Raw genomic sequence first — 23,413 nt, 5'->3', positions numbered from 1 at the left:
CCACTGTGAGGATGAAGTGAGATAAGCATCACAGGATAGGGCATGCCCAATAAATGTCAGTTACATTCTCTTAAAGCAGTTGCTTTCCACTCTACTTTTTAAGCACCAGTAGCTTGTTTGTTTTATCCCAAAACATAACTGTACATGAAACCATGGTTTTTAAATAACTAAAGACAAGACTCTTCTGGTTAAAAGACAGAAGGCTGAAGTTCTGTGGCACCACCTGGAAACATGAGTGTCCTGTGAAACCCAGTTTAAAAACCACCACCTTAAAACCCTCGATTTGAGAGCAAACATGTTTTCTAAGAAAGGGAGGGAGTATTTTTGTGAACCTATTCCTCCCTTCTAGGTGATAACATATCTAAACAAACATACTGCTGATATGTACTTTAAATGTGGAACATCTTTTTTTCAGGAAATGACAATGTAAGAATTCCCCAACTTCACTTCTACAAGCTTAGATATTAAACTAACAACTTTCTTTTTTTTTCAATCTTGCCTGGTCTCTGTTTTAGATTCCACAAAGATGGGATACAGAGTCTCAAAGTTCCATACTATAACCAAAGAGTTTCAAGAATCTTTTAGCACACAACAGAATTTGATTCAAAAAATAAATGAACAACTGGAGTGATGAGCACAAAATCAAGTGAGCAGATCCCCTTTGTTTCTCATTTGGAGATATCTGATGGGGGGCCACACGGCAAGCCTGACATGGAGCCAAGCAAAGTGGAGAAAGAGTTAGAGAGGTTAAGAAAAGGGAAGGTAACAGGTGGGGTGGCAAACTACTGGACTGAGGCCCAGAAGAAGAGCTGGGGACTGAGTAGGAAAAAAGATACTTAGAGGTTGATAGGTTGTCTTGGCTACAGGCAGGAACTAAATCACCAGTTATGGGTTTTGGGCTCACCAGTGAAATGACGGGAACTATGGACTATAAATAGAAACTGAAAAATAGCTTACGTAATACAAATCCCAGATGATGTAAGAATCTCTTATAAGAGGTAAACCTAATCAAGAATATAAATAAAGTAAATATGTACCACCCTTATATAAATATCACAGGTACTTTTTAATGAAATAATGAATGAGTTTTACTTACTAACTGAGATAGGAGTGGTGGAAGTGAATGATACAAATTAAAGAAAAGATCCAATGTTTCTGGTTCCAGGAAAACTGGAAAAAAAAAAAAATTCTAACACCATTACTTTCAATTCAGTGATCTTCACATAGTAAGACATTATCATACAAACCAAAAACTCCAAGACCTCTGCATGTGGCCAATCTTTCTTTGCAGTTAGGCTTAATTCCTTTTTAATTCCTAGCTATTTTCCTTTGAAATATGAAATAATACAAAGATAGAAATTAATTAGCTAAGATGTTCCTTATTTCCATGTAGCACCTACAGTTCTTACCTAGAGAACCTTCTCATTATTTTCATTTACATTAAGGTAATAAAAACATTTAAAAATTCAAATAGTATCAAAAAGTAAATAGTACTAAAAAGTATATAGTAAAAAACAGCTGTACCCTACTCCATTCCAACTGCCTTTCAACTCTTAGCTATATTTAAATACATGTTTCCAAATTACATGCTGTATTACATGTCTTTGACTGTTTTATTTTAGGTCTCAAATGACCTTGTTACGGTACACTCTCCCCTCTACTCCCACCACTCTTTCTATAATCCATCCTCTCTCAAAAATCCATCCACTGTTGTAACAATTTGGAATTAAATCAATTCTAAGTGTTTACCTTATTATGACTATGTAAATAATGTTAACAGCTAAGCCAAGTATACTATGATTATATCACATTTCCAACACTCCCTGGATTTAATCACAGCATCTTTTCTGTGCTTAGTTGTGTAGATCGATATCTGTCACTAATTCTTTCCAAATGCTCTGACAGATTTGCAAAATGTTCTTCATGCCATTTTCCACCTGGTCAATAGCATCAAATAACCTATCACTTCCATCTTCCCACCCCTTCCTCCTGGAGCCTTCTTCAACTTAGACTGGCTGTTCCAAAATGTGTTACATAATTATCTCCTTTTAATGTCTGCTGATAGTCATCTTGTGTTAAAGCTTTCCTGAACTCCATATCCTCTATTTTCTTGCTTGTATGTCAAGTAGCTTCATAAGAGCAAGTACATAAGGGATAAATTTCAGAACGATTTACATGTCTGAAAATATATTTATTCTCTTATACTTGGTAATTTCAGTCTAGTTTGAAAATTATTTTCACTCAGAAGTCTGAGGATATTACTCCATTGTTCTCTAGCTTCCAGTACTACTGTTGAGAAATCTAATACCATTCTTGATCCCAATGCTTTGTAGGTGACTTTCCTTCTGGTAGATTTTAGGTTCTCTTTGTCCTTGTTATTCTGAAATGTCATGATTATGAAGCTTAGTGTATTTTTTTTCATTATGTTGGGTACTTATGGGATCTTTCAATCTGAAAATTTATGTGTCTCACTGCTGAGAATTTTTTTTGGTATTATTTGCAAATTGCCTTCTGTTTTTTCCTGTCCTTTCTTGAACTCCTAATAGTCAGATGCCAAGCCTCCTAGTTTCATGCTTCAATATTCTTGCATTTTTTTCTCCTATCAAATCTCTTCTTGCTTTTTTTGTTCTACTTTCTGGGATATTTCCTTAGCTTTATCTTCCAACTCTTTTACTGAATGTCTTATTTGGGCAACCTGTATATTTGGAACACTGTCTTAACTTTCGTTTTTGAAACAATATCCTATTCATGTTTCAGGAGTGCATTACCTTTTCTTATCTCTCTGAGGATAGTAATTAAACCTTTTTGAAATTTACTTCGACTCTTCACTTTGTCTCTGTTTCTACTAACTCTCTCTTTTTAAAAAAAGATTTCTTGAGATAATTAGATTTATATGCAGTTGCAAGAAATAATACAGAGAGATCCCATGTATTGTTGACCCCATTTCCACAAATGGTAAGTTCTTGCAAAACTAAAGCACAATATCACAATCAAGAAGGCACACTGATAAAATCCAATCCACCAATCTTATTTGGCTTTCCCAGTTTTACATGTACTCGTGTGTGTGTGTGTGTATGTGTATTTAGTCTGTGCAATTTTTACTACATGTGTTGGTTCACGCATTCATCACTACTATCAAGATACAAAGTCCCTTTTAATTGTTTCTTTTAGTCTCTGACTTCCATATTAGAAGTTTTCACCAAATGTATGGTGTTTCTCTACTATATCTGATACCCCTGAATGCGAAACCTCTCCAGTTTAATTTCTCAAGGGAAAAAAGCTCTGGTCTTGGGAACGGAGGGGGAAGTACACATAGGGAAGGAAGGGAAAAGGGCAGTCAGAGCTGCACAGAGGTGGTAGAGAAGATCCCGGGGGTGTTTGTTCAGAACATAGACTTTTTACCAAGTCCTTTCAGCCCAATTCCCTACCTCTGACTTCAATAGGAAAGCCCTATTGCCATCATCTTTCTGGGATGTGTGAAAGCAAGTGAGTTTGCTCTTTTTTGGTGTCCTTCTCTGTAAGAAAGTAAATTGCAATTCTGCTCTGCTAAGTTAGCTACTCTAATTCATTCTTTTTATAACTTTGAAAAATATGTTGGTATCTCCTGCCAAGTGGTATATCCTCTCCTACTGTTTATCTGAAAATTTCAAAACAGAGCTCTTCATTTCCCCACCTAAACTGGTCGTCCTCCAAATCTAGAGTTGTCTTTTCTTTTTTCCAAAATCAAAATATAGAGGTTACTATGATATGAACTGAGGAAAACAGATTTCAACATTGGGTATCAGCAGCTACATTAGGTTACAAATTTTTTTGAACTTTTTGATTGCCAAGTAAAAAACAGAGATAATTGCACATAAAGCAACTATACTGCTAATCCTGTGTATTTTATGTTGACCATTCCTTACACTAAACTTTTTTCTTACTTGTTCTCCAAGTTGTTGGAATCTGTACTGTACAAAGATCATCTGCAGATTCATCTGCTGAACTGCCAATGAAGTCAAAGTTAAGGCAGTTGAGGACCAGTTTCAAGACTTGCATTACTAGGTTTTGCTGACCTTGGTCCTGAAGGTTTAAAGGCTTGGCCAACACCTGAAAGAGGTTCAGAGTCAAATGAGACATTATGACATATGTCAATTAAAAGAATTTTACTCAGCTAATTTAAATAATTCTTCAGTGACAAATTAAAATAAGTAAAAAAAAAAATTTGCAAAGTTATGTTGTATATATTAGAAAAAAACTGTAATATCACTATCAACAAAAATCTGCAATAATAGATTAAATTTTCAAATTTAATCTTGTAAAATGGGGTTAAAACCTTTCATATTTAAATGCAAACTGGAGGTCACCTTCTAAAGTTGTAAGAAGTAACTTTAGGACAAATACTTTACACAGCACAAATGTATAAATGTACAGGATTCGTTAGCTCAAGGAGCAATTGGAACAAGCTGAAAATATAATATTCTTCAAGAAAAAGTAGGGGAGCTTCATGCATAAACGATACACATTCAGCTAACAAAGGTTCTCAGAGCTGTTTGAATGTGGAAGGACACTCACAAGCTCCTGGAGAACAATCCCGACCCCCTCAAAATGTTCATTCTGACACAAGCAGAATAGATTATATCTCCTAGAGATACAATGTGAAATATTTGTGGAGGAAATGATAAGAAGCTTGGGATTCTGCTTCAAGAAAAACACAGAAAGAAATAAAGTGGTTAGTTAAGGATAGAGATGAAACAAGATTGGTCACGAGTTGTTAATGCTTAACTGGTTGCTGGGTCTAAGGGAGTTTATTATACTATTCCATCTTCTTGTGTATATGTTAAAATTTTTCATACTAAAAGAAAAATGTTTAAATAATAGAGGAACTTTTAGTCTGGCCTAGTGTGGCAGTTACCATGTTACTATACCACAGAACTTAAATAAGTAGAAACTAGTGATTAGTGGAACATACTTTGGGAAATGCTCTACTACACCAATTAACAAGCTTGAGCAGAATGAGATAGTCCCTATATTACAAGAGAACACAATATAATTATGAATCATACTATCCCTAATGTTCAATAGGGCACTAAGTAGCAAACGGGAAAATATTATTTCCTAAAGAAATTATTAAAGTCAACTATCTTGGCTCAACTCTGAAAAAATATTGATCAATGATGAATTAGGAAAACTTGCCATCATTTCATTGTTCATCTGCACCCCATTAAAATATGGGCAGGGCAATATAGAAACTAAGTCTTAATTAGCTTCTGCAATAAGTAATCTACAGTAGGAAGATAATGAAACTACTGTCTAAAGACAAGTTACTAAATTCCCTTTGGATCTTACTTTATTATATCCCGACTAAATAAAAGTGAATTTTTTGGAACCGCTTACAGATTTGTGCAAATTAATTTGTACTTAAATTAAATGGGCACAGGGGAATTCATCTGAAATTCTTCTGAAACAGGATGCTGAATTATTAAGTAACTTACCTCTTTTAGAAGAGAGCATGCTAGCACTAAAATGTCTTTAAGAGAAGTGTCACGAAATGAGGTAGCTATTTTCCTGTGTTTTGCTGAAGGTCTAGAATAATCGACCTAGAAAGTTCAAGATGAATTTATTTAACCAGACTTACCAAACAGCAAAGCAAAAATTTACTATGTAAGAAAAGGAATGAAAATAATGATTAAAGAATCATAAAGTATAGAACTAAAACAGCTTTTAAAAATCTACTAGTATAAGTGATTTGTTTATGGTTACTCAAAGAGCTAATAATGGCAGAGCCATGACTAGAACCCAAGTTTCTGTACTGTTTTAATTCAGTGCTCTCTCTACAAACTATACTGATGCCAAAATTGAAAAGCAGAATTGATCATACTTTCAGAGGCAATATAAACACAGATTATAAAATAATAGATAGATACTGTCAACTCCTGAGTCATGCATCACATTTCGCATTAGGCAAGTAATAGCTTCCCTGTTCCTCAGGCTCCACCTATAAAATGGGAAATCTCTGAGATAATCCTCAAATTCTAACTTTCTGTGAATCAGCAAACTGAATCAGTTACAGAAGATTCTTCTATATGAAAGTGATATTTCTATATATATCAGATATGTCACTGATTCATGTATTTTGATATTCTAAACAAAAAAAAACCAAGGCAGAAATTATAAATAATCAGAAATTTGATTTATTACATAAGCAATAGTATATTCCCCCTGAATATTTTATTAGTTAATAATAAATAATTTTTAAGAATAAGTTTACTAAGACTAGTCCTTGAGCCTCTAATCTAAAATACAATATGGCAAAAACTATACTATTAGTACCATTAATATTTCCATTTATCACTAGGAAACAGCAAACAAAGCTGAAATCTGATACCCAAACAATTATTAATACCACAGGCTACAGTGGCTATAGCATTCCTTTTGGTATCTGAAAGATGAAAATAAACCATTTTCCTTCCTGATATTTATAGACTTGAAAAAAGTAGTGAGATCAAAATTATCTGATACTTCCTAAGCTCCATCATATTATACTTAAATGCCACATTTAGTTATAGAAACATGAAACATAACAGAAGCCCAAAGTGATTACAGAAAGCAGTTACTGGAATCTCTACCTACTATGTAAGATCCAAGTTAGCATTTCCAGCATTCCCCCCTTCTTTTAAATCAAACGGCCATCTCTCCTTCAATTGGTCTGTCTCTTCAGTTTCCCTCAATATATAAAAATTTCTCCTTAATACAAATTAATAATAGCATATAGCATTATAATCTCAACTTATATATATTAATATATAATAATAATACATATTATTATATATATTATTATTATATATTAATATATATTAATTAATAATAATTAATAATATTCACATATTATTTCACTAAATCCTCAAAACTAACCTGTGAGATATATATTATTCTCTTTTCACATAAGAGAAAATTAAAGCTCACAGGCACACCATATCTATAACACTGAGGGAAGAACCTTGGGTTTATTGAGCACTTGTATGTACTAGGACCTGTGCTAGTAACTTATCTAATCTTAATAAGACCCAAGGAAAGTGTCATGATTGCTTTACAGATAGTGATATGTAAGTTTAAAGACATTAAGAAGTTTGGACAAAGCAGTAGGCAATAGAGCTAAAACACAAATCCAGGTCTTATTTCAGAGTTATCTTCAAGGCATACATGCTTATTCTACTTGGGTTACTTATTTAGATATCCAATTTTTTTGAGAAGAGGGATTATACATCCATTTTCTACTGCATAACTATGTCTCTACCATGTAGGCAAAGAATATTTTACTTCTTGATGATTATATATTGAATATACTGCAGGAACACTAGACTTAGCTTCTACAAAAGCATGATAACATGTAATTCTAAACTTTTAAGAAACCTCAAGTTTAGATCTTTTTCTTAGAAGATACATCCTGTTGTTGACCCTACATGAATTTACCTGGCTCACATTTGACAATTATAATATTTGATTTTCATTATGCATTGTAGATCTCCCTATTGCCTGGTTCAGAAGTACTTAAGAAATGCTAGTTGAAATTGTTAATGCTCTAAAATTAGGCTAAGTAAAAATGTCTCCACAGAAGCCATGTATTTTTTACCATACAAAGTCAAAATCACACTTCAGAGCTTGAAGCTTTTTTCAAAAGGTACCTAGTTCTACACAAGATAAGCGTGGAACATCTTGTGACAGAAAAGTAAGAAAATGTTCAAATGATGGTGAATAAATGTCAAATGAACAGAGATGCTAGCCTGAAAGGGTTCCTAATGGCCAAATTTGGGAAAATTTGGGCATCAAAATATAATGTAAGGGGCTTCCCTGGTGGTGCAGTGGTTGAGAATCTGCCTGCCAATGCAGGGGACACGGGTTCGAGCCCTGGTCTGGGAAGATCCCACATGCCACGGAGCAACTGGGCCCGTGAGCCACAACTACTGAGCCTGCGCGTCTGGAGCCTGTGCTCCGCAACAAGAGAGGCCGCGATAGTGAGAGGCCCGCGCACGGGGATGAAGAGCGGCCCCCGCTCGCTGCAATTAAAGGAAGCCCTCGCACAGAAACGAAGACCCAACACAGCCATAAATAAATAAATAAATAAATAAATAAATAAAAAATATAATGTAAGTAACAAACTATAACCTATTAAACAAAGTCAGAAACCAGGAATCCAAACTGATAGAAATAATAAATGAATAAATTAAAAGTTTAATGAGGAATAAGGTATTTTCAGAGTCTTAAACTACCTGCCCACAAAATACTCATTATTTACAAAGGGGGAAAGAATCAATGTACAGTTGGAGAAGCCTGGTAGAGACCATCTTAGTCAAGTGACCAAAGTGAACATCATTAGTGACGTAACAAATCAAATCATGTGCTTCCTGAGAGGAGGCAACGAGAAAACCACAGATCAGCACATCAGCCCACCTGCAGCACTCAGAGCCAGACCTCTCAGCCAGCTGGGTGAGGACCAGCCCCGACAACCAGTACGCCTGCAGCAATCTTGGCCCAACCACAACAGGAGGGCACAGGCAGCCCACACAAAGGAGGAGGAGCACCTGGAGCACCCGGCTCTGGTGACCAGGGAGATGGTACCACCGGGCCCCACAGAACACCTTTTATGTTAAGACCACTGTTTGAAGACCAGGAGATGTAGCTGATACACCTACTACACAGAAACAAACACAGAGAGTCAGACAAAATGAGGAGGCAAAGGAATACCTTCCAATTGAAAGAATCAGACAAAACCCCAGGAAAGGAACTAAACAAAATGCAGATAAGCAACTTACCAGATAAAGAGTTCAAAGTAAGTGATAAAGATGCTCACCAAAATCGGGAGACAAATGGATGAACTCAGTGAGAACTTCAACAAAGAAATAGAAAATATAAAAAAGAACCAATTAGGGGCTTCCCTGGTGGCGCAGTGGTTGAGAGTCTGCCTGCCAATGCAGGGGACACGGGTTCGAGCCCTGGTCTGGGAGGATCCCACGTGCCGCAGAGCAACTGGGCCCGTGAGCCACAATTACTGAGCCTGCGCGTCTGGAGCCTGTGCTCCGCAACAAGACAGGCCGCGATGGTGAGAGGCCCGTGCACCGCGATGAAGAGTGGCCCCCACTTGCAGCAACTGGAGAAAGCCCTCGCACAGAAACGAAGACCCAACACAGCCATAAATAAATTAAAAAAAAAAAAAAAAGCAACTGAAAAATATATTAAAAAAAAAAAAAAAAGAACCAATCAGAACTGAAGAATACAATAACTGAAATGAAAAATATACTAGAGGGAATCAACAGCAGACTAGAGGAAGCAAAGGAATGGATCAGCAATCTGGAAGACAGGGTAGTCAAAATAACCCAACTGCAACTGCAAAAAGAAAAAAGAATTTTTAGAAAATGAGGATAGCTTAAGGGACCTCTAAGACAACAAGCGTACTAACATTTGCATTATTATAGGGGTCCCAGAAGGAGAAGAGAGAAAGAAAAGAGCACAGAATGTATTTGAAGCCATAATTGCTGAAAACTTCCCTACCCTCAGTATCAAAAAAAAATCTGAATAAAAAATAGGCAGAGGACCTGAATAGACATTTTTCTAAGGAAGACACACGGATGGCCAACAGATGCATGAAAAGATGTTCAAAATCACTAATCCTCAGGGAAATGCAACTCAAAACCACAGTGAGATATCACCTCACGTCTTTCAGAATGGCTATGATTAAATAGACAACAAATAAGTATTGGCAAGGACGTGGCAAAAAGGGAACCCTTGTGCACTGTTGGTGGGAATGTAAATTAGTATGGCTGCTATGGAAAATAGTATGGAAGGCCCTCAAAAAATTAAAAATATTGGGTTGGGCAAAAAGTTTGTTTGGGTTTTTCCGTAAGATTTTTTTTTTTGGGGCAAAAAGTTTGTTCAGGTTTTTCCGTGGAAAAACCCGAACGAACTTTTTGGCGAACCCAATAGCACTACCATATGATCCAGCAATTCCACTTCTGGGTATTTACCCAAAGAAAACAAAAACACTAATTCAAAAAGATATATGCACCCCTATGTTCACTGCAACATCAATTACAATAGCCAAGATATGGAAGCTACCTGTCTATCAATAGATCAATGAATAGAATATGTAGTATAAATACACACAATGGAATTACTCAGGCATTAAAAAAGAATGAAATCATGCTGTCTGCAATAACATGGGTGGACCTAGAAGGTATTATGCTAAATGAAATAAGTCAGATAGAGAAAGACAAATACCATCTGATTTCACTTATATGTGAAATCTAGAAAACAAAACAGAAAGACTCACAGATACAGAGAACAAACTGGTGGTTGCCAGAGAGGAGGGGGATGGGGGCTGGATGAAATAGGTGAAGAGGATTAAGAGGTACAAACTTCCAGTTATAAAATAAATAAGTCTCAGGGATATAATATACAGCATGAGGAATATAGTCAATAATATTTTAATAACTTTGTATGGTGACAGATGGTTACTAGACTTACGTGGTGATCAATTCATATATATATATGTATAAATGTCAAATCATTATGTTATACACTTGAAACTAATATAATATTGTATGCCAACTGTACTTCAATTTTTAAAAAAAGATAAAAGTTCTTAAATATAAACAATACATTCCCCTTTATTATAACATTACTCCATGTAAAACCCAACTTCTGCTTTTGTTCTGTTTAGAACCATGTTAAATACAAAAATGAACAGGAGCACGTGAGGATGTGCTCAGCTGCTGAGTTCCTAAAGGCGCTGGTTGGGGGCAAGTATAGCTTCTGCAAACTCTCCTTGTATGGGTGAAACCCATGCTAACAAGTAGCCTGTTCTTTGTTGAGTCATGCTGTGTATCCATTATTGAGAATCAATTCACCAAACTGCTAAACTGCTTGTCTTTTATGTGTAAGCAAATAAAGGCTTGTTCCACTTTTGCATATAATTTATTTTTATGATTAGTATATTACTATATACACAGAGGATAAAAGGATGGTTCTCCAATTGCCATGGAGAGAGGACCATGTCTAATTTCTTGTTCTTTGCAGTACTTTATATTGTTACTGTCATTTTCAGTAACAATAAAAGTATTCCAATACTTAATTATCCCACCAATAAAATAGACACCCCCCCCCCCAAAAAAAGACTTGCTTATTCAGAGTTTTAAGCCACACAAAGATTTTACATCAAAGAAATGACATTACTTAGCAAACTTCATGTCACCATTAGATGGAAAGGCTTACCAGGTTCATTTCCTGAGTCAATTCTGAGAGGATTATTACTCCAATTATGCAGTGTTCCACAGTACCCTTTGGAGAAAAAACCAAGTTTAGCCTAAATGGAGACAAATGATTGGTTCTTAATGTGTAAACCAGGTAACATTTACAAGTAATTAAATACTGAAACATCACATTTTCTTAAAATAGATCTATTAAAATATATAGAAAAATCACTATGAGGTCCACAAATAAAAATAATGTCAAGTTCATTTTTTTGAAGGATAAATTTAGGTATAGAGTTGAGTGGGAAAAAAGCTCACCTACCTTAGAACTTCATGATACCCTATAAAATGTTTTCAGCACGTAGGACTTACAATAAACTAAACCTCAAAATACAGGAGTGTAGTTTAATCCTTTTCATAAGACCACAAATAAGAAAGAACAAAAAAACAATTTTTAGCTCTGTAAATTTGCTTGAAGATAGATGCATTCAGTAAATAATTAATAACTTAGGAACTAATTTAAATCCCTCAACCTAACACCAGATAAGATCACTTAGGCTTTTTTAATATTATTTAATAGTGCATGTATATGCATTTACTATGGATCTGTAATGAAGGCTTGTGAACTGCCCAATGCACTGGGTAAATACATGACTATCAATACAGTATGATGCTTTAATGTAATCAGCTTCCAATTTAATCTCAATAACTTCCTTCAAATCAAAATTCAGATTTTATATGCACATTACTAACAAATTACCCAACTGCAAAATCACACTGGAAGTATGAAAATAAAAAAATCTAACATCCAATTACAGTATAATAATTTTAAAAAAGCAATACAGATGATACACTTTTCAAGCCTTAATTTTATAGCTGGTCATTCCTTCTAACTATCACAGAATTCCACTAACAATGGGTCACTAGGTGTAATTAAATTCAAATTATCTCAGAATAAAAAAATAAAAGAAACATCCATAATTTTTGCTTTTTTTTTTTTGACTGCACTGGGTCTTCGTTGCTGTGCGTGGGCTTTCTCTAGCTGCGCCGAGCAGGGGCTACTCTTCGTTGCGGTGCGCGGGCTTTTCATTGCGGTGGCTCCTCTTGTTGTGCAGCATGGGCTCTAGGCGCGTGGGCTTCAGTGGTTGCGGCACGTGGGCTCAGTAGTTGCAGCACGTGGACTCTAGAGCACAGGCTCAGTAGTTGTGGTGCACGGGCTTAGTTGCTCCGTGGCATGTGGGATCTTCCCGGACCAGGGATCGAACCCGTATCCCCTGCGTTGGCAGGCAGATTCTTAACCACTGCCCCAACAGGGAAGTCCAATTTTTGCATTTTAACTCTTTATGGCCTTTTAGGACAATCGGAACTCTATGATAAACTACAGATATCACATTACTGAAGCATCCATCTTCTGTGTAAACCAGACCAATGCTCTTTAACGTGTCATTCCCTGACCAACTGTTAGTCCATGAATCTGCTGGTAGTCTGCAAATTTGGTTCTAATCTGAGAATGGTTTGATACTGGTCCATGACAAGAGATTGCACCAAAATATAAAACAGATAAGTCACTAAGTACACTGTTTAGTTCAGCTGGCATTTTTTTCATAGCAAGTCTCTCTTGATGATGGAAGCACCATGTTGATTTACATTCTGACATAAACTCCTTATCTTGCTGTGAACCAGCAATCTGAATAGCACTGTCCTAGATGATAGTAGTATCTCCTGGGTATGTATGTAGAAAGGAGGCATGTAAATGTTAGAAGTGTGGCAGCAATAAGGTTACAATAACAGAGGAAAGAAGATATACAAAATTTCAGGCCATTAAAAATTTAACAAACTTAAAATAATTTTTAGTACAAAATTCACAGAAGCTGTTATTACCCAAAGGAACCATGCGGTACTATTTTAGAGTACTAAAACACTAAGTCAGCTGTCTTTCTCATGACTCAAAGTTAGGTTAAGTCATATACCCAGAAAGCAAGTGCTTTTTTTGTGATACTGTAATAAACTTTGAAGATAAAACATTTTCTGTTTCTTCTGGTCTTCCAAAACTGACAAAAGCACACTAAAGCCCAACTTAAACTCAACTTATCAGCCATTGAAAAGGGAGCTTGAGAAATCTTAGCCAACAAGAATGATTTCATTTCATTCAGTTTTCAACCTTGATTTTATTTTAAAAGAACTCTGAAATCTATTCTTATTTACACTAATGATTCTTGATGAGCTGTGTACAATCTTAGTAAATGACAAGAGAGGGGTGCTATTGTGTTAGTCAAAATTATATGCACAACTATAAAGTGAGAAACTCATATGTCACTGAATAAACTATCCCTCTGTCCCACAGCAGATCTCCTCGGGGCTAAAAATACACTTATTCTTGTGATATTTTAGATAATCAAATATTTGTTAACCAGGATTTTAACAATACGAATAAAAGAGAAGCAGTATAGTCTAGTGTTTCATATTCTGAGGTTTCTAGCATTACAATGTATGATGGAGTTACATCTTACATAGGGATTAAATCTGACAGTTACTGTATAAGCAATAACATCTCAGAAAGTCCAAATAGCCCCCTAATTGCCAATAAACCAACACTGAACATCTATTAATCCAAACTGCCAGTTTTTCCTTGAGAACTGTAACAGATCACTGCTTCTTCAGCAGAGCACCAACTAAAGTACTTTTCCTGCGATTAGGGATAACACTTGCATGAAAAAGTATGTATCTTTAAATATCTGAATCATACTGAGCAGGGCATGGTGGTCATCCTAAGAGGCATACAGGAACAGAAAAGAGCAGATTTAAGTTTCCCATATCACACCCCACAACACAAAATACTATGTGGAATGGCAAGTGGAATCACTGGCACAGTTTAAATTAGTGTCCTCTTGCTTTTCTTTTTTCTTTTCTTTCTTTTTTTTTTTTTTAGTCCAAATACCTGAATTTGTGTAAGTTAAATGTGAGTATGTTATAACTTTAATCATTTAGGTTAAAAACATTCTTGAGAATTTAGTATGACTCAATGTGGTATAATGTAAAAAAAATTTTAAATATATATATCTTAAGTTAGAAAACCTGTTGAAGTACGAGTGCTATGCTTTACTAGATCACTATGCAATCCTATACAAATTACCTAACTTTTCTAAGCCTCAGTCTTCTCATTTACAAAATGTAATTCCCTTCACAGAGATGTAATTAGCATTAAATTAGATAATACATGAAAAACATTATATACCTGTTTTGCATATATGCAATACATAGACACACGTGGTTAGAAATGACAACATATATTTTTGAAATTATAAAACATTATAATTTGCATTCTTCTGGTTTGGAAGTTATATGACATGATCCTCTTTTCCTGGCAATAAAAAATACAGGCTCCAGAGGATAAATAATAAACCATAATTAATATGGTTCTGGTAGCCACAAAACAAACCATACAACTTTAAGAAAAGCAGTTTTCTAAACCAAAAAAACAACTACTGATGTTCTTATAATGTAATAATGCCTTCTTACCTGAAGAAACTTCTTCACATCAGCAATAATTTCTCTGAAGACAAACTGGTCTTTCTGAACCTCAAACCACCCCAATTTAGTAATTTTAGCAATAACTTGAAGTAGAGCTTGGATGACAAAGGGAGCCAGCTTGGGTTGTGATGCCACATAATTAAGAATGTAGTTTCCTGTAAAAAAAATATTGTGATCATTTGGACTTTTCAGTAACTTAAAGTGAATAATGTAAAAACAGGTAGTGATGACAACACATTCTTTGACAAAAAGTTAATCCCTTTCTCCAAGATATGTACTTATTTATACAGTCAGTTCTCCTATAAGGGTTATTTGGAAAAAGCAAATTTGTTCCAATTCAATTGATATATTAGGGGATAATATGAGTATAATGCGAATGTCACTTTCATTTTTGCATAATTTCATTTAGAAAGAAACACTAGGTGAATAAGGAAAATGGCAACCAAGCCAAACGAACCAAGCCACACTCAAAATGCATATATCTACTAGCTATCTCAGTTCATCTCATGTGTTATCAGACTCATCCCTTTTGGTGTTACAATTTCCATCCTATTTCCGATCACCTTCCTTCTACCTTCATAGTAACTCACAAATTTCAACACTTAATGAGTTATTTGTGAGTTATTTGTTGAAGTGGGTCCCCTTCCACAAACTTCAGGTCTTCTTCAACATAAAATGCTGTATTTATTCTACTATTTAGTATTTCTTAACCATTTAACATGTGTAAAACTCTACTATGTCTTTTATTAGATTTCTATCCTTTTTTTAATGTGTCACTGACAAAATGTTTCAATTTTATTTCCATAATCCCATTTCTCTAAAAGCCCTGTGGTTTTACTACATATCACTGCACAGCATAGTCACTTTTAGGAATACATATGTCATGTTATAGCAAAACTGACTACACACTATATGGCTGTTTAAGTGGCAGAAAAAAATACAAATAATATAATGTGATAAAATAAGTACATAAGTTAAAGAAAGTACGAACAGAAGAGTAAAGCCTGGAATAAAGTTAATATACCCAAATCATTAAAAGTGGGTAGCAAATTCAGCTATGAGCTTCCCAATGGAGGAGTGACTGAGGTAACAAATGGGCCACAAAAGTCTATCAGAAAAACAGAAGAAAAAAATTTTTTAAAGGGAAAAGATTCCATTTCTACTTTGGCCCCGAAGGTCAGCATACCATTTGGGAAAAGAGTGAAGAAAAAGTAAATATTAATACTTTACTATTTAACTAAAAATAGCTTTAATGGAAACAATCCCAAAATCCAAGAACACTTTCAACAGCTGTTCTTGACAACTGTAATGAGAACCTTGATATAAAAAAGAAAAGTTCTCACGACTAGCACATTTCAACCTTAATTTTTATTAACATTAAAAATACACAGTTATACAAATAAAAATAATATTAAAAAGCACAGATTTTCCTAGCATTAAGATAAATCTGAAAGAGGTTTCTGCTATGCATTAAAGTAATATGGTTCTCTTAAGCTTCATTACATGTAATCTTTTATTTCAATAACAAAACTTATGAAAATGACACTGCCTCCTGAACATAAAAGAAAATCTGGTTTATTTACTTCTATTATTTTTATTTTTAGTATCTGGAAAAATTTTAACCTGGAGGGAATGTGAGGAATCTATATGTAGGTAGTGGTAACCACTGGGAGGGTAATCTCAAAAACAATAAAACAACAAAACAGGAGAAAAACCAAGTTTCACATTTAAGCTAGGTATCTTAAGCACACCTTCCCAAACTCCCTGAGCAAAGATACTAGCTAATAAGTTTATTATCTAAGGCAAAAAAATTTAACAGACTGTATTTCTGTTACTTTAGTTGAATGTTTTACACAAAATATTCTCACGTTATGCTTATTACATGACCTATAATAGTGTTCCAGTTTAATAAGCAAGAGCCAATGATAACAATCAAGTAAAACAACAGCAATCTCATCATCACCAGCCCAAGATAATAGGGAAAAGCCATACCAAGAAGAAAATGAAATGTTCAGAAAGACACATGGGAGAATGAAATAAAAAGCTGCAAAAAGTCCCCGACAAAAGTTAACAGAAACTTGGAAAGCTATGCACTAGAGGCTCTTCGAGTGTCAAATGCCCATATGATAACAACAATATTTAGCATTTATGAAACAAGTTAGAAATTAAAAGTGCTTCCCAGAAAAAAAGCTTTATGCAGCTCTCACAGCAATATGAAGATATTGCTACTATATTACTATCACTATTATTCTGTTTCCTAGGCAAAAAAATATCAAGGTCAAAGAGGTGAAACAACTTGTCACAGTGGCCAAATTGGGACTTTTGAGTCAGGTTGTTTTTGTTTGAGTTTGTTTGTTTCCTGCTTTCAAATACCGGTCAAACCATATATTTTAGTAATAATTAGTAATTCAAAAACTCTACTAAGTCCAAACTTGTAGACAGTCTTTTGGAGTTTACTATCATTAGACTGAAACTTTAGGTATTACACATTATAGAAATTTAATATGAAATATTTTTGGCTGATTAATTGAAGTCAAGTAAAAATATGCCGCAAAGTCTATCAGAAAACATACAAAAAGAATATAAAAGAAAAGGGGAAAGACTCAATTTCTACTTTGGTCCCAAAGACTAGCATGTTATTCGGGAAAAAAGTGAAGAGAAGGTAAATAACTCAACATTTAACTACAAATGCTTTGATGGAAACAATTCCAAATGCTGTGAACACAAAAATTTGAGCTATAATCTATGCCTTGAGAGCTAGCTTATAAAATATTTGGAGAGATAGACAAAAAGAAACTACCACAAGAAGATCAAGGTAAGACTTATGAGGTGAAGATGTGGAGAAACTGCAACGTTCACACATTGCTGCTGAGAACGCAAAATGGTATAGGCACTTTGAAACATAGTTGGGCAGTTTTTTTTAAAAGTTAAGCATAAACTTACCTATGACCCAGCAATTTCACTCCTAGGTATCTACTCAAGAGAAATGAAAACGTATATCCACACAAAGACTTGTAAGTCAATGTTCATGGTAGCATTATTCACAGTGGCCAAAAAGCAAAAACAACCCATATGTCCATCAGGTGGTGAATGGATAACAAAATGTCACACATCTATACAAGGGAATATTATTCTATAATTAAAAAAATGAAATACTGACACATGCTACAACATGGATGAACCTCAAAAACATTTTGCTAAGTGAAAGAAGTCAGACGTAAAAAAACTACACATGATAAGATTTTATTTATATGAAATATCCACAGAAGGTCCATCTATACAGGCAGAAAACATCTTAGAGGTTGGTGGTATGGGAGCAGGACTAACTGTAAATCAGCATGGGGATTTTGGGAGGGATGATGGAAATGTTCACACAACTCTGTAAATTTACTAAAAATCAAAAATTGTACACTTAAAACAAGTTAACTTAATGGTATATAAATTATACCTCAATAAAGCTTTCTGAAGGGGAGTTAGCAAGGAAGGAAAGAGAGAGGGAGGGATGGAGTGAAGGACAGAGAAAGGGAAGGAGAATTGATTGATTTATATAGGTAATTAAACTTAAGCTACACTTTTATTTGAATAGAAGATTAAAAGGACAGCATTCCAGGCTAGAGAAACAACATAAGAAAAGGCACCAAGGCAGAAATAACATGGCACGAGGAAAATACCTTCTGGTACAAATAGGCTAGTACCAACGAGATATAAGACTACAAGGATGGGACGATCCATCAATTACAAGCTCATGAAAGGACTCGAATGCCAGGCTGAGGAAATGGTATTTAATTGATGAGCAATGGTAAGCCATCATTAATTATGCTAATAAAGGTAGAAAACAGTGTACTGGACACAGAGAACAGGCAACAGAGTTAATGTTGGGAAATAATGAAATATGTAGTTTGGGACCATATCATGAAAGAATGAGAATTTTGGAGTTGATGTAATAAATGCAATGTGACTTTGAGGCAATCTTCACATTTTCCATTTTAACTGACATACCAATTATTCTACTGACACATGTCAGACATGTCATAACATTCTAATCTACTTGCAGAAGCAAGAGTAGTAAGTCAAACCCAAGAAACTCATAAAGGAAACACATCATTTGTTGCTTGAAATTGTGCGGTAGGTTTCTACTTTTCTCTTTTTTCCGAATTTCCTTTAATGAGTGTACGTCTTTTTTTTTTAAGTATCCATTTAAAAAAGATAAGTGAAAGAGACAATCTGAATAGGCCCATATCTATTAAATTAATTGAGTCAATAATTAATAACCTTCCAAAACAGCAAGCACCAGGCCCAGATGGGTTCACTGATGAATTCTACCAAACATTTAAGAAAGAAATTCTACCAATTCTCTACAATCTCTTCCAGGAAAAAGAAGGAGAGGGAATTCCTCCTAACTCATTCTATGAGGCCAGCATTACCTTAACACCAAAACCAGACAAAAACATTACAAGAAAACTTGTAGTTGAGCCAATATCTCTCATCAATATAGAAACAAAAATCCTCAACAAATTATTAGCAAAGCAAATCCAACAATGTATAAAAAGTTATATACCACAACCAAGTGGCATTTATCCCAGGTATGCAAGCATTGTTCAACATTTTAAAATCAATTAATGTAGTCCATTACATCAATAGGCTAAAGAAGAAAAATCACATGATCATAATAGATACAAAAAAGGATTTCAAAAATCCAACAGCCATTCATGATAAAAACTCTCAACAAACAAGGAACAGAGGGGAACTTCCTCAACTTGATAAAGAACATCTACAAAAAAAACACAGCTGATGAATAAAATCAAAGAAATAAATAAATGGAGAGATATTCCATGTGCATGGATACGAAGACTCAATGTTGTCGAGATGTCAGTTCTTCCAGAACTGATCTATAGATTCAATGCAATCCCAACCAAAATCCCAGAAAGTTATTTTTTGGATATTGACAAATTGATTCTAAAGTTTATATAGAGAGGCAAAAGATCCAGAATAGCCTACATAATACTAAAGGAGAAGGACAAAGTTGGAGGTCTGACACTACCTAACTTTAATTTTTATAAAACTATAATAATCAAGACAGTGTGGTACTGGTGAAAGAACAAATAGATCAATGGAACAGAATAGAGAACCCAGAAAGAGACTCCCATAAATACAGTCAACTGATCTTTGACAAAGGAGCAAAGGTAATAAAACAGAGTAAAGATAGTCTTTTCAACAAATGGTGGCAGAACTGGGCCTCCACATGCAAAAAAATGAATCTAAACACAGAACTTACACTCTTCACAAAAATTAATTCAAAATGATCACAGCTCTAAATATAAAATGCAAAACTATAAAAACTCCTAAAAGACAACAGGAATAAAATCTAGATGACCTTGGGTTTGGTGATGACTTTTTACAAACAACAACAAAGGCACAATCCATGAAAGAAATACTTGATAAGGTGGACTTCATTACAATTAAAAGCTTCTGCCCGGGCTTCCCTGGTGGCGCAGTGGTTGAGAATCTGCCTGCCAATGCAGGGGACACGGGTTCGAGCCCTGGTCTGGGAAGATCCCACATGCCGCGGAGCAACTGGGCCCGTGAGCCACAATTGCTGAGCCTGCGCGTCTGGAGCCTGTGCTCCGCAACAAGAGAGGCTGCGGTAGTGAGAGGCCCGCGCGCCGCGATGAAGAGTGGCCCCCACTTGCCGCAACTAGAGAAAGCCCTCGCACAGAAACGAAGACCCAACACAGCTAAAAATAAATAAATAATTTAAAAAAAAAAAAAAAAAAAAGCTTCTGCCCAAGAGAATGAGAAGACAAGCCACAAACTGGGAGAAAATCTTTGCAAAAGACCTATCTGATAAAGGACCATTTACTAAAATATACAGAGAATAAGAAAACAAACAACCTGATTTAAAAATAAGCAAAAGACCTAAACAGACACCTCATTAAAGAAAATATACAGACAACAAATAAGCATATGAAAAGATGTTCAACACCATATGTCATTAGGAAACTGCAAATTAAAAACAGTAAGATCCTACTACACACCTATAAGAATGGTCAAAATCCAAAACACTGAAAACACCAAATGTTAGCAAGGATGTGGAAGAACAGGAACTCTCATTCATTGCTGATGGGAATGCAAAACTGGTACAGCCCCTTTGGAAAGCAGTTTGGTGATTTCTTACAAATCTAAACATACTCTTACCATACAATCCAGCAATCACTCTCCTTGGTATTTACCCAAATGAGAACTTATGTCCACACAAAAAACCGGCTTTATAGCAGCTTTATTCGTAATTGCCAAAACTTGGAAGCAATGAAGGCATACTTCAAAAGGTGAACAGATAAACTGTGGTACATCCAGACAATGGCACATCAGTCAGCATTAAAAGAAATGATCGGGCTTCCCTGGTGGCGCAGTGGTTAAGAATCCGCCTGCCAATGCAGGGGACACGGGTTCGAGCCCTAGCCCGGGAAGATCCCACATGCTGCGAACAACTAAGTCTGTGTGCCACAACTACTGAGCCTGCACTCTAGAGCTCACGTGCCTAGAGCCTGCGCTCCGCAACAAGAGAAGCCACCGCGATGAGAAGCCTGGGCACCACAGCAAAGAGTAGCCACCGCTCGCCGCAAAAAGAGAAAAGCCCAGGTGCAGCAACAAAGACCCAGTGCAGCCAAAAATAAAATAAATAAAATAAATAAATTTTAAAAAAAAAAGAAAGAAAAGAAATGATCTACCAAGCCATGATAAAACATGGAGAACCTTAAATGCATATTACTAAGTAAAAGAAGCCAATCTGAAAAGGCTACACACTGTATAATTTCAACTACATGCATTCTGGAAAAGGCAAAACTATGGAAACAGTAAAAAAGATCAGTGGTCGCCAGGAGTTAGAGGGGAGGGAGGGATGAATAGTTGCAACACAGTGGCTTTTTAGGGCAGTGAAACTATTCTGTATAATACTATAACGGGGGATATGTGTCATTTATACATTTATCCAAACCCACGGAATGCACAACACCAAGAGTGAACTCTAATATAAACTATGGACTTCGGGTGATGATGATGTGTCAATGTAGGTTAATCAACTGTTACAAATGTACCCACTCTGGTGCAGTATGCTAATACTGGGGAAGGGTATTCATGTGCGTGGCCAGGGGGTATATGGGAATTCTCTGTACTTTTTGCTCAATTTTGCTGTGAACCTAAAAGTGCTCTAAAAAAATAAAGTCTATCTAAAATATGTGTGTTTAAAAAAAAATAAAAAAATAAAAAATAAAATAAAATATGTGTGTTTATGTGTATAAAAGTCAAACAAACAAAATCACAATGTTTTATGACAGGTTTATTAATGTTTGAACCCTTATTTTTTAAACTGTAAATTTCTCTTTTGCTTTCTGAAGCACACAAGTCCATGAGAACATGGATAAATTCTCCTCTAGATTTTCTTCAGCCTGGTAGGTTTTTTTTTTTGGTAGATGTTCTTTATCAAGTTGAAGGAGTTCCCCTCTGTTATTAGGTACTTAAGAGAAATATCAGTGAAACATATGAGGCAAATGACAAATCACTGTGGGATCTGACCATTCAAAAACTGAGCTTAAAGAACCATCATATATAATACTACACTTTAACTTTTCTGTTACACAAATATGAATCATGTAAACCTTGAGGCTGGAGAGCAGAAATGAGTCAACAGTCTATTATCAACAAAGATAACAAAAAAATTCCCATACCTCAACTATCAAGAGTTTTGTCCATATGAAAAACAAACTCACACACTTAAAATCTGAAAATACATTACTTCTGAAAGCATATTGGTACTTTATAGAATCAATTTTCCAACTACACTAAGTTCCAAGCACTGTTCATCCATATACACATTATTTTCCTAATAAGTAGGAATCTGCTTTTGATTTTATATGCATCCCATATGATTTTGATATAGGATCCTGAGAAATGCTGGAGAGTAGACTTCTTTCCTATCATTTAGTTGTATATGAAGTTAAGATAATTGCTAAGAGCATGGACTCCACAAAAAATGTGTAAGTTTGAATCACAGCTCTACTTCTTGCTAGATGTGTGATGATCTTGGGCACAATATAGAGCCTATCAAATCTAATTTCCTCATTTATAAAATGAGGATAACAATAGTGCCCATCTCAGAAGTTTGGTAGATAAAATGAGATAGTGCAAATCTTAGTAAATAGTATAGACAATAAAATGCTAGTTATTATTTATTATCAAACTAAACAAATGTTTTTCTGACAACACATTTTTGTATAACACATCGTTGTTTATCACTACATGTGTAAAGGAGACTTGACTATTCACCTTTAAAAATGACAATAAAATAACTTGCATGCCTGTTAACAGTTTAGCATATTTAAAAGCAAAAATTATTTTTAAAGTGCAGTTTGATAAAAAGCATAATAAACCACTTACTGATATCTATTCTTTGTTCAATCGGCAAAGGACTGACTCGGCTAATAAGTTTTGAAAGACATGTTGCTGCAAGGAGTTGAGCATAGGATGTCTGTAAAGAAATATAAATTTTAATAGATTAATCAAAATACTATGATAAGGGGACTTCCCTGGTGGAGGAGTGGTTAAGAATCTGCCTGCCAATGCAGGGGACATGGGTTCGATCCCCGGTACGGGAAGATCCC

General features: G+C 35.2%; 1 protein-coding gene across 3 annotated transcripts in view; it reads right to left on the bottom strand.

Moving 5' to 3' along the window:
* The window catches only part of RANBP17 (RAN binding protein 17), a 307,007-nt gene that overhangs the window by 268,990 nt on the left and 14,604 nt on the right, over positions 1-23,413 (bottom strand). For 2 of the 3 annotated variants that reach the window (XM_036846016.1, XM_036846017.1), the window contains exons 3-8: positions 23,190-23,280; positions 14,745-14,911; positions 11,248-11,313; positions 5,475-5,579; positions 3,924-4,089; positions 1,097-1,170 (exon numbers count right to left, since the gene is read on the bottom strand). In XM_036846016.1, coding sequence (XP_036701911.1) covers positions 1,097-1,170; positions 3,924-4,089; positions 5,475-5,579; positions 11,248-11,313; positions 14,745-14,911; positions 23,190-23,280 — 669 coding nt within the window. The remainder of the gene's footprint in view (positions 1-1,096; positions 1,171-3,923; positions 4,090-5,474; positions 5,580-11,247; positions 11,314-14,744; positions 14,912-23,189; positions 23,281-23,413) is intronic. The other variant, XM_036846018.1, reaches the window with a different exon arrangement.

This window comes from Balaenoptera musculus, chromosome 3, assembly GCF_009873245.2.
Source record: "Balaenoptera musculus isolate JJ_BM4_2016_0621 chromosome 3, mBalMus1.pri.v3, whole genome shotgun sequence".
NCBI classification, from domain to species: Eukaryota; Metazoa; Chordata; class Mammalia; order Artiodactyla; family Balaenopteridae; genus Balaenoptera; species Balaenoptera musculus.
This window is presented reverse-complemented; position numbering and strand designations above follow the sequence as displayed.